Source organism: Daucus carota, chromosome 3 (assembly GCF_001625215.2).
Source record: "Daucus carota subsp. sativus chromosome 3, DH1 v3.0, whole genome shotgun sequence".
In the NCBI taxonomy this organism is placed as follows: Eukaryota; Viridiplantae; Streptophyta; class Magnoliopsida; order Apiales; family Apiaceae; genus Daucus; species Daucus carota.
This window is the reverse complement of record NC_030383.2, coordinates 55,313,776-55,324,632: the sequence shown is the minus strand read 5'-3', so window position 1 is coordinate 55,324,632 and position 10,857 is coordinate 55,313,776. Positions and strand designations below refer to the sequence as shown.

The following is a 10,857-nucleotide window of genomic DNA, read 5'->3' as shown; positions in this document are numbered from 1 at the left end:
TACCAGTCAAACTCATGGCAGATTTAGTTACTCACGTACTCTTTATTTTGCTCTATATTAGTGAAGCAAAATTCATGCACCATACTTTGTATCCTAGATGGCATGCTTAAAGACTCTATCAGTCGAGTTTGATCCTTTGCATATAGGGAAAATGACAAATATAGTTATGTACTTTAAGATTATGTAACTACAATATAGCTTTATTTGTAAATGTTTGGTTCTATTTTGCATTTACCATTGGACCATAAGTTCTATTTTAACATCAAAAATCACTTTTTGATTTCAAATTATAACAATAGCTACATCTATTTTAGCATCACCATTGGACTTGCTCTTAGATGGCTAGACCGTGCCCCTCTCACTGGTCACAGCTCAGCCCTTGTATTACTCATCGCGGATTTAGTTACCCAAGTAGTCTTTATTTTGCTCTATATTAGTGAAGCAAAATTCATGCACCAATGCACCATACTTTGTATCCTAGCTAGATGGCATGCTTAAAGACTCTATCAATCGAGTTTGATCCTTTGCAGCCTCTATTTCAGGGCCAATTTAGTCATTTCCTCTTCTGCGAGAGGACTGATACCACATTCTAGGAGATTTTCCAATTCGATAATATTTTAAAATTACAGTAATTTTCCAAGCATACATAATTTATTTATTTTTGGCGAAGCAAGTGTACATGCTTAAATTCGAGCCTTCATGGTCCTCCGCTAGTTTACGAGATACAATAAAGACTGTAGGTAAAAGGCATATAAAATGGACTTGACATATTCGATATTCCTGTGCTTATTGTTTGTATTTTGAAATAACAGAACAATAGAAGCTTGGAGAAGAAGAAAAGATTAGGCCATGGCTGGTGTAACTAAGAAGATGTTGTCAACCGCTGTTTTGCTGCTACTCACTCTGCTGCACTATCTTCACCTTCGACTCTGTAACGTGGTAGTCCTCTCTCTCTCTCTCTCTCTCTCTCTCTCTCTCTCTCTCTCTCTCTATCTAATCTCCTCTCTCGCCCGATCTCTCTCTCTCTATATATATATATCTCGCTCTCGCTATCATGCTCTCTCTATCTCTCCTCTCTCGCTCGATCTCTCTATCTCTCCTCTCTCGCTCTCTCTCACACACACACTCACTCTCCAGCTAATTAGTGTTCTATCTGGTGATAATATCCTCGCATTGTATGTAAGTTCACTGCTAAGCACAAGAAGATCTGTTTTGTGCTTGATTATCAGATTTTCGATTTGATTTCACGCGTTAATTATACGATAAAGAACGTATTGTTCGGCAGATTAAATTACTTTTTTGCAGAATATTACACAAAACAAACACAAGCACGCACACGCACAGAGAGAGATTTGTGTATTCTCCAATTAGTGCTATGTAAGGTGATAATATACTTGAACAGATTTGTGTTTGAGTGTAGTCGAGATTATTTGTTTGTTTTTCTGCATTGAAATATTTTTGCTCCGTTAAATAATAGTTCAAACTGGAAAAATGATGGATACTTCGGCTACTGAATAGTGTTCTGCAGATGCCTTGTATAATGTTTTAATTTGAAGATTCTTACATGACAGACTCGTAATTTCCCCAAATCAGAAGTTTGTTTCCCTGAATATATAGGAACACACAGTTAATAGTTCGTCAGTTTGTTTGGATATTGCAGTCTCGATACATATAGTCTTTCCAGCTCTTATTCATGTTTAGTTCATATCTGATATGTTGAATTTTTGAGCAATTGTTTATAAATTCTGTTTATCACATTTTGTCTTTATTATAGTACTGCTAATTTCAGTGAGATGTTTTCAGAATTGTGCTTTTAGTTGTTGGTGACTAATTATTGTTCTTCTTATCAGGCTGTTGCTTTAGGAGTGAACACAATAACGAACAACTGGAATGAGAAAATATTCTACTTGCCAATGAATGTGGAGTATGTTTCTATAGCTTTCACGTTCCTGATCCATTTAGCTCATCAACTCACGTCTTTTATTACCGGGTATTATGGCTATGATCGTCGATTTGCTTGGGCTGAATCTACTGCAGCATTTTTTCATCTACTCGGAGCTAGTTTTGCCTACATTGTAAGCAAGGATAACCTACACGCGCATAGCTCTTTTATTGCCCTACATTTGCTCGCCCTCTCAGCTTACAGTAGGATAACTTTTGAACAGAATGCTAAAGTGCAAACGGTCTTACTCTGCCAGTTGCTGGTATATGTGTTTAGGCTCTCTATTCGGATCCCACAATACCATCTTCTGTTAGATGGCTTGGCACTGCCCCTCTCACTGGTCAGTACAGGAGATGCGAGGATCAAGTTTAAAGTAAGTGAAGAAGACGCGCATCTTCTGAAGCTTGAACCGAATTCCTGGTTTCAAGTGAGAGAGGATTACGCTGACCATGTTAAGTTTGAAGGGGATGTTTCCCAGGAAGTGATTCTTTCAGTTTCCAGAAAACTAGAAAACATTGTCAACTTCACTATGAGGGATTATCAAGCAGACGTTATCAAGTTCAAGGAGGATTAAACTTTTAGCTCTAAATCACAGTTCAGCTTCTGTCCACCTCCTTATTACTCAGTGCAGATGCATCTCCTACAGTAGTCGGTACTCTTAATTTTGCTCTATATTAGTGAAGTATAAACGTATGTACAGAACTTTATGTCGTAGATTTGAATGCTGAAAGACTTTATAAGCCTTGTTCAATCATTTTACTTGCCACGTGAGTCGTGACTTACATCCAGACTTGAGGCATATGCCATAAGTGATCGTAATGTGTTCTGTTTCTTTAATAGTTTAGCTTTGAAATCATGTGTATCACTAGTTCTCTGTTCTACATGATTATATCTTCCGTCTTTTTTTTTCCCTTCAATAACAAAAAAAGCACTGTTACTATGTTGATATTACTATTATCTGTCTGGTTTGCTCACTCTTCACATCTGAAGGTTCTTGTTTGCATAAATAGCCTGTGACGTAATCGCACATATCTTCGTCAAGGCCTTTGTTCTATACACTTGTGTTAGTGTTTAGCGGGCTGGTCTAAATAGCTTGGCACCAGCTTTTACCATCTGTTAGCTCAAACTTGTTTATGTTCTACATTGTGGGATATCTATGTACATAGCAACTGTTATCTTGGCATATGTTAATATCAGCTAGGTTAAAGAAGATTTTTGTTAGCATTAATAGTCATCAGTTATCAGTAGTACCTGTCAATTTTAGTAACATTGATGAGCATGTTCCTTCATTGAATGATCTTTGAGTACTTATTTTTGGCGCCGAAGTTAGTTTCTCTAAGATTTGTTTAATTAGTTGTTTTCTTTTTTGAAAGTCACAAGCTCGTGACAATAGTCTCTTTTCCATTGCATTAAGACCTCTCCTCTTTTCCATTGTATTAATAGGCTTTTGTAGATTCTGCGAAAACTTGTGCAAAGTTGAATTTCTTTGTCAGATCTCTCTTGCATTCTCTTAATCCCCCTTCCAGTACCTGTAAATTCTGTGTTTCTTGCTCATTTTACCATTGGTTTTATTGTATTAATCACCATCTTCGTACTTGAACCCAGAGTCGCAGACAACATGGAAAGTTCCATTTTTGACAATATTAATAATTATCATTATTATTAATTTTGTCTATATGAGTTTAGGATAAACTATCATAAATATAATGTAATTTATTAATAAATAGTTTTTATAAAATGATAATGTACTCATCACTCATAAGATGTTAGGGAAATTCAGAATCGCTGGTTATCAACTTGTTAGTTAAAAATCTTGGCAACCTATGAATTACTATTATAATACAATTGTCAAACTGCTTGAAAGACTCCACAAATTATTCCACAAGCAGACCAAAACCAAAATAGAGTCTTAAACAATGTAAGACAGCTCAGCCTGCATAATTTCAACACTGAGCATTCACCCACAACTCCATAAGGAGTTCATACATACAATTTGCATAATCCTGAAGGTGGACTTCACGTTTTCAAAATTACAACTTCAAATACAGCTTAGTAGCACCCACGACAGTTTCAAAAACACACCAAACAATATCATACATTCCAGTAAGTTGCATATAAATACCATCACCACCATCAGTCTATTTATCCAGCAAACAAATATAATCTGCTCTAGCATCTTTGAATCTTACTCTAGTTAAACATTTCGAGAAAAGATGGCAAGCAGCCAAGTCACATTTTTCATTACGCTCTTCCTCTTCTCGCTGGCCTTTTCCTCCATGTCAGCTTCTGAAGAAGCTACAACCAAAACTATGGAGAAAAAGGTTGATGTGGTGGTAGAAGGAATGGTATACTGCCAAAGCTGCAACAAATTCGGAACATGGTCATTGACTGGGGCTACACCAATTTCGGCTGCTAAAGTAAGTGTTATCTGCAAGAACCAGAAAAATCAAGTTAGCTACTACAAAGCATTTGCCACGAATGCAAACGGATATTTCTATGCACAGCTAGACGGATTTAAGATGAAAAATAACTTGGCCGACCATCCTCTCCAGGCATGCCACGTTAAGCTGGTTTCATCCCCTAGTCAGAGCTGCAACCTTCTTACTAATGTCAATTACGGACTTGATGGCTCCCCACTCCGTTATGAGAAGAAGGGTTTGGCCAATAACAATTATGAAGCTGTCATCTATGCTGCTGGACCCTTGGCTTTTCGTCCAGCTTATTGCACTCCCAGCACTCATAACTAAATTTGAGTATTAGTTATATGAAGTCAGATCAAATTTTATATTGTTTTGGTTGTCTCTTCCCAATTCAATGTTGATGTGATGCCGGAATTAACTTGCTGTACGCTATGTTTCTCTTCTATTACAACTTGTGCAAGAACAATGAACTTCTTAAAGTTCTTATTTTTTATAAGATAAACATATTACTTCTTTTCGCTACTCTGCATTTAACATATCGGTTACATCTTGTTGTATATGCACATGCTGTGGGCAAGAACACCATACACTGAAATCAAAAACCTCGAAGATGTTGCTAAAATTTAACTACTAGTATAATAGATGGAAAACTAAAATAAAGTAGCAAAGAAGCTGCACACACCTGTATCAGAAGTCCAATGGCATTTTAAAGAATTCATTTATCTCCGCCATTGCCTCCTTTGTACACATAGTCTGCTCGAACAAATCACTCTCACTTCTGGAACATGAACTTGCTTTGATTTTAGCTGGTTTATTATCCAGTTCATCATCAGGAAGAATCAGAAATTCTCCACAATCTATCTTCTTCTCTTTTGCTTTGTCTTGCTGCTTCCTGGGTCTATTTTTCCTCATGAATTCTATCGGTTTTCCAAACATGTTATTTATGTCATTCATGGCCTCCTTTAAGTTTATTGTGGGCTCTACTAGACCATGATGGCAAACATTTTCCACCTGTGGTTCTTCTGAAATGGTGGACCCTACAAACCGATAAACAGCCGTATCTTCTCTTACTAGTGTGCGAGGAGGTTTCTCCACATTTGATGCTTTAGAATTTTCCAAAGGCGCCTTTAGAAACATGGAACCTTTACTGCCAGGAAAGGGAGCAGCATCCTTCAATCCCTGAGCTTCTTTGTGTTTAAAGTTGTTCTCCTGGCCTCTCTTTGTCGTATCATTACTGTCATCATCATCAATATATATTTGAAATGGTTCTTGAACAGGTTGATGACTTTCTTCAATTCTGTGATTTGGGTTTGAGGAAATCATTTCTAACTTGTGGTTTGAGGTTCCAACCCCATTATCCAAATTCTCATCAACAAACACCTCAAAACCATTTGCTGAGATCTGAGCAGCTTTGGTCTGGTTTTTCTGAGATCTCCTGCTGCCATGTGCTGGCTCTAGAGGCTCTTGAAACATGCTATTTATTGCATTTAGAGCCTCTTTAGTGTTTATTGTAGGCTCCACCAGACCATGATGGCATGCATCTTCTGCTTCAGACTTTCCTACAATTGCAGTACCTACAAATTTTACCACAACTGTATCCTCACCAATATGATTTTCACTACCATCATGATGCTTGAGAGAACTTTTCTTTTTAAGAGATGGAATAGTCCGTAATTCAACATGGTTTAAGTTTGATGTGGACCCTGGATATTTAGATTCCTTCTCCGTATGTCCAAATTTCGCTTGTGTTTCAGGCAAAGATTTCTTATGTCCTGCAGTCACATTTTTATTTTCATTGTTCTCTATATTCTCCTTGCTGCTGAGAGAGACAAGTCCAGCAGGCAAAGGCCGAGTCTTAGTTTTCCATGCCTGGCGCTGCAGAAATATATGGATGGTGAAAATGGGGCGCCAAAACGGAAAAGAAAACGAAAAAGGGGAACATGAAGGTAAGAACGACCTCCATTCTCTTGTTCTTGTGTCGCTTCATGCGCTGAATAAATTGCTCAAATGATTTTTGTAGTTCTTCCATAGGCTCGGCTAGGCTGTGAATGAATTCAGAAAAAATGAATGTATGTATACTATATAGTCCATCAAACTTGTACCAACTAATCGAAATTTTAGGCCTCATATCTCCTAAACTTGGACAAATTGTTATACATGATACATCTAGTCATATTAAGCCGAATTAGACCAAAATTATGTCCTCTGCTGATCACAACTGAATTGACAGTGCACAGATTAACACTAGAAACTGAGATAAATGAGGAAATGAATGTATGTAATAAATATAGAAAAATACCATAAAGAGTTCTACAAAGATGTTAGAAATAAATTAATAGATCCAGACAACTAATAAAATTAATGTTCCAGGTTCCACAAGATAATAAAGGTAACCTTCATATCAAATACACTGGTAAAAGCTTAAACAACATAATACTCACTACTCAGAGAGGGAAGCATATCTGAAAAGCATTGAATGCATGCTGTTTCTAAAATATCTGATAAATGAGGCACTGCACTTCGAGTTATTAAGACTACAGCATATTGCATTACATGCTTTCTTTGACAGTAAAAACTGTATCTGTAGAGCATAACTGCATGAGCATCATCAAGCTCATAGATAAAAGAGAAAACAAGTAACTAACAAAAGATTGTGTATTGGCATTACAGGAAGCCTAATTTGGTTAGTATATTGGCCATTTATATTTTCAGTTACTTAGAGCATCTCCAACGGCGTTGGTTATAATCGTTGGCTAAATTGGACCTGTAAGACATTATGTAAAATTTGCTCAACCTGTAAGACATTTTGCTTCAATGGTATTGGCTATATTGGTTGGCTATAATTTAAAAATAGCATGTTATTAATATTTTAGATTGTTAAAATAGAATATATCAAATCAATATGATAATAAATGATGTGCAATCTTCCTAAAGATTTCTTACAGACCTGTAGAGGTTCGACAAATTTAGCCATCCATAGGAGGTTGGCTAAAATTATAGACAACAGCTGGGTATAGTTGGAGTTGAGTTTTTCGAGCTGTTGGCTAAAATTTTGTATTTTTAGTATGCCAACTCATCTTTTAGCTAAGGGGTTTCAATGGTTGGAGATGCTCTTATTGATTGTTTCAGGGTTATATCGTCTATAATATATTCATAGATACATACTAAAGTAGAAGTATATTGGCTAGAGTAAGACTTATAAGTACTTTTGTGCTTGTGCATCCCCAAAGATATTGTGATTGATTTAGTTGTTCACTCCATCTTCCCCAGTGTCAACAGTCAACAACAAATTGTAAGAAGATAAATCAAGGATAGTAGATAGAGTTTATGGATGTGCATTTAGGTGTGTGCCAGCATATTCACAGTTTAATTTGATTGGAAATAAAACCATAGGCATTTTCATGCTGAGAGGTGGACGAAGTTGGTACCATGCCAAATCAGTTTGTCCTTTTTCCCTCCTTTTACTAGTGCTCTTTCAGCAAATTTATGTTGTAATTGCTTATACACTCTAGTAACTGAAGAAATAATGAATAAACATTTCCGAAAGAGCTTAAGAAACTTATGGATCTGAAGAAACAAACTGAATGAGAACAAGACATAAGTGATCAAACCACAAAGCTTGTCTGTACAAAAACTGGTGGTACACTATAAATCCAATTGCAGGATAAAAAATTAGTAGTAGTTAACTTCTACAATTAAGTACCACACTAATGGATATCATGCACTACTGAATGAAGAAAAATACTTCGAAAATATTAAGTTCTTACTTCTTTGCTCCCAAATGATACATCTTTTCAGCCTCCTCAAACCTTTTCAGTTTTTCATAATAAAGAGCATAAGCCTGATAGAACAGCGACATCTTCAAACCAATGTGATTTGCCTTCATTGTGCCCAAAACCGCCCCTGGATCATCCACGAAATCCATCTATCCAACAATCATGTGCAAAAACTGTAAATAGCTCACAGTTGATTTCTAAAAGAAATTAGAACAGCAAAAAAAGTTGAGCATAACATTATTTTAGACTCTTTGATGTAAGAAGTATTAGATCAGTGTACTAGCTTCTCGCCTTCTCCTTATACCTTAATGTCAAGTTTAGTAGGGGCAACTGAGATAGGCAGGGAATGGATAAAATTGTATTATTTTATGGCCAAATGTTAACAATCTTCATTCATTCCTAGAAATTCTTCTTATGCATTTTCCTTGCAAAAGTTATCATACAATATTTCCACTTCCTCGTTCTTTATTTACTTCTCAATCTTCCTCGCACATCTATTTTTTGTCCTTCAGTTTTGTTCTCAATTTTATCCCCATTATTCTGCATTTCATTCTCTTCAACCAAACACAACCTAAAGTTTGAGTCATTTACTAGGGTTAGTCATCTGAAATGGCATCCGTTCTAAACTGAAGTTCACGATAGTTCTTTAGTTCAAACCCTCAAACCCCAATATCCTCCAAGTCTAAAACTATGGACTTTGAGATATTACCCTTTCGTGCAAATTACAGCTCTTGGCCTCACACTTTCAAACTAAAGGAAATTATCGCAAAATTGTTGTAACAATCCATTGGTGCAACCGTGCAAGCACATTTAACACCTTTCAGAAGAATAAAAAATTACCTACTTTACCAAAATAAAAAACCCCCAAATTAGTCACCCGCAAACCCCAATACTCTAAACACAAACCAAAAACTAAAATCACCAATCCTTTCGCAAACCCTTAGCAAAAAAATTATAATACACTTTACTCATTAATTAGATCTCTAAGCCATTATATCAAATCCAACAATATAGAGCAAAAAAAAGATACCAATTGCAACCAAACGCGAAGATATCGCAAGTCATTAGCATAACGACGGTCAGACACAAATGTCTCAGCACATTTCTGTAGAAATCTGGGGAGTTTCTCTCTCAGTAGCTGAGGTGGTAGCGTGTCTTTCAGTTTCCTAATCCCTCTGTAACATAACCACAATTACATAAATTTCGAAATGAAGTACAGTTAAACCTTGATAAATCAATACACTCGTGATCGGAAAATTTTATTCATTTATCGAGACTAAACATGGACTATATTTGTTATGTTGGGACCGGAAAAAATATTAATTTATCGAGATTATTAATTTATCGAGATGGAAAGAGGTGGTACCGGAGCCAGGGGACAAGGGGGTCTCTGCCGGAGTAAGATTTGATGTCGGAGATCAACAAAGAGAAAAGACTGTTGTAGTCATTGCTATCAGCCATTTATTCAAGTGAGTAGATGAGTGGATTCAAAGAAGGAGTGTATAGAGTAGAGTGTGTGTGTGAGAGAGAGAGAGAGAGAGATTTGAATTTATTTTTTGGTGGCTGTGTGTGATAGTATTTGAATTTGTTATATAGGCGGTTAGGCTTTTATGTTTGTTTATGGAGTAGTTTCGTTACGGGCCACAGCCCGCTGAGTTTGTTGGGCTTTATGAATAAACCATCTGTAGCAACTCGCCCTCTTCCTGCTTTCATGCCAGTATTTCTTGCTTTCAGATTTTTTCTGAAACGATGATTCAGATAATTACGTGGCATGGTATTGAAATTCGATTGGACTGATTTAACGAAAACTCTCCTCGTTTCAAAATGGGATAACCATTGCTGGAGGGGGTTTTCGATCCATGTTTGAAGGCACTCTGATAAATCAGGTTCATACATGGTTTTGTATTGATACGGGTAATGTCAATTTTTTCAATTAGGAGAACCATCTCTTTATGTCCAAGTAATGAGAGGAATTTGGGCATGATTATCCCTTCTTCCCATTGTTTACAACTTCCGGTGGACTGCGTTCTTCCGTAACTTTGAAATTATCGGTCTCTCCTTTTCTTGACAATTCTTTCTCATAACATGCTCCTCTAGTCCGCCTTCATCTGGAACCATCAATCTTGTTAATTTAATTATTCTTTTTTCTTTTTTTCCGTAAAATCAATTACAATAAAGTTATCGCAGCATCGGGTGGAGTTGTAACGCTGGGCATGACGTGAAAAATCAAAATAAGACCGTATTAAGAACCAACATGTTATGAACTTGTCTTGCCAACAATATACAGGGAAGTCATGAAGTGTACGTGATTTGAATATGCCAAATTTCTGGATAATTTTTTGTTATCTTTCTTCTTCAAGCAACTCCTGTAGTCGGTTTTCATCGCAAGGATTCTTTCTCTATGATTCGTCTGAAATAGATATAGACACAAACATTGTATCTACATTAACCGGTGCGTGTTAATGGATCATCATGGATGTTGGTGCGTCGAAGAATTTGGTAAAGTTTAGTGCGTACTAATGGATCATCACGGATGTTGGTTCGTCGAAGGATTTGGTAAGATGGATCATCACGGATGTTAGTTCGTCGAAGGATTTGATAAGGTTTAGTGCGTACTAATGGATCATCACGAATGTTGGTTCGTCGAAGGATTTGATAAGGTTTAGTGCGTACTAATGGATCATCACAGATGTTGTTTCGTCGAAGGATTTGATAAGGT

The 10,857-nt window shown here is 36.6% G+C and overlaps 3 protein-coding genes across 3 annotated transcripts; 2 read left to right on the top strand and 1 right to left on the bottom strand.

The window, feature by feature from the left end:
- Positions 1-799: 799 nt before the first annotated feature.
- LOC108213870 (uncharacterized) lies at positions 800-2,882 on the top strand. The gene is made up of 2 exons (XM_017385658.2): positions 800-939; positions 1,851-2,882. Exons 1-2 carry the CDS (start codon positions 850-852, stop codon positions 2,514-2,516), a joined length of 756 nt encoding a protein of 251 aa, XP_017241147.1. The 5' UTR covers positions 800-849; the 3' UTR covers positions 2,517-2,882.
- Positions 2,883-3,934: 1,052 nt separating this feature from the next.
- LOC108211594 (uncharacterized) lies at positions 3,935-9,723 on the bottom strand. The gene is made up of 6 exons (XM_017383230.2): positions 9,505-9,723; positions 9,169-9,313; positions 8,130-8,287; positions 6,320-6,404; positions 5,045-6,237; positions 3,935-4,370 (listed from the first exon to the last, which is right to left on the bottom strand). Exons 1-5 carry the CDS (start codon positions 9,597-9,599, stop codon positions 5,050-5,052), a joined length of 1,671 nt encoding a protein of 556 aa, XP_017238719.1. The 5' UTR covers positions 9,600-9,723; the 3' UTR covers positions 3,935-4,370; positions 5,045-5,049.
- On the top strand, positions 4,156-4,880 carry LOC108211595 (non-classical arabinogalactan protein 30). Its single transcript, XM_017383231.2, has one exon. It carries the CDS (start codon positions 4,156-4,158, stop codon positions 4,687-4,689), a length of 534 nt encoding a protein of 177 aa, XP_017238720.1. The 3' UTR covers positions 4,690-4,880.
- Positions 9,724-10,857: the final 1,134 nt, after the last annotated feature.

What these genes read in the sequence shown, in the direction of transcription:
- LOC108211595 (XM_017383231.2), top strand. Translation starts at nt 4,156, where the DNA reads ATGGCAAGCAGCCAAGTCACATTTTTCATTACGCTCTTCCTCTTCTCG.
- LOC108211594 (XM_017383230.2), bottom strand. Translation starts at nt 9,599, where the DNA reads ATGGCTGATAGCAATGACTACAACAGTCTTTTCTCTTTGTTGATCTCC. An exon ending in TATCATTTGGGAGCAAAGAA is followed by an intron (nt 6,405 to 8,129) that starts GTAAGAACTTAA and finishes ATTCATTCACAG; the next exon opens with CCTAGCCGAGCCTATGGAAG. An exon ending in ACAAGAACAAGAGAATGGAG is followed by an intron (nt 6,238 to 6,319) that starts GTCGTTCTTACC and finishes ATATTTCTGCAG; the next exon opens with CGCCAGGCATGGAAAACTAA.
- LOC108213870 (XM_017385658.2), top strand. Translation starts at nt 850, where the DNA reads ATGGCTGGTGTAACTAAGAAGATGTTGTCAACCGCTGTTTTGCTGCTA. An exon ending in ACCTTCGACTCTGTAACGTG is followed by an intron (nt 940 to 1,850) that starts GTAGTCCTCTCT and finishes TCTTCTTATCAG; the next exon opens with GCTGTTGCTTTAGGAGTGAA.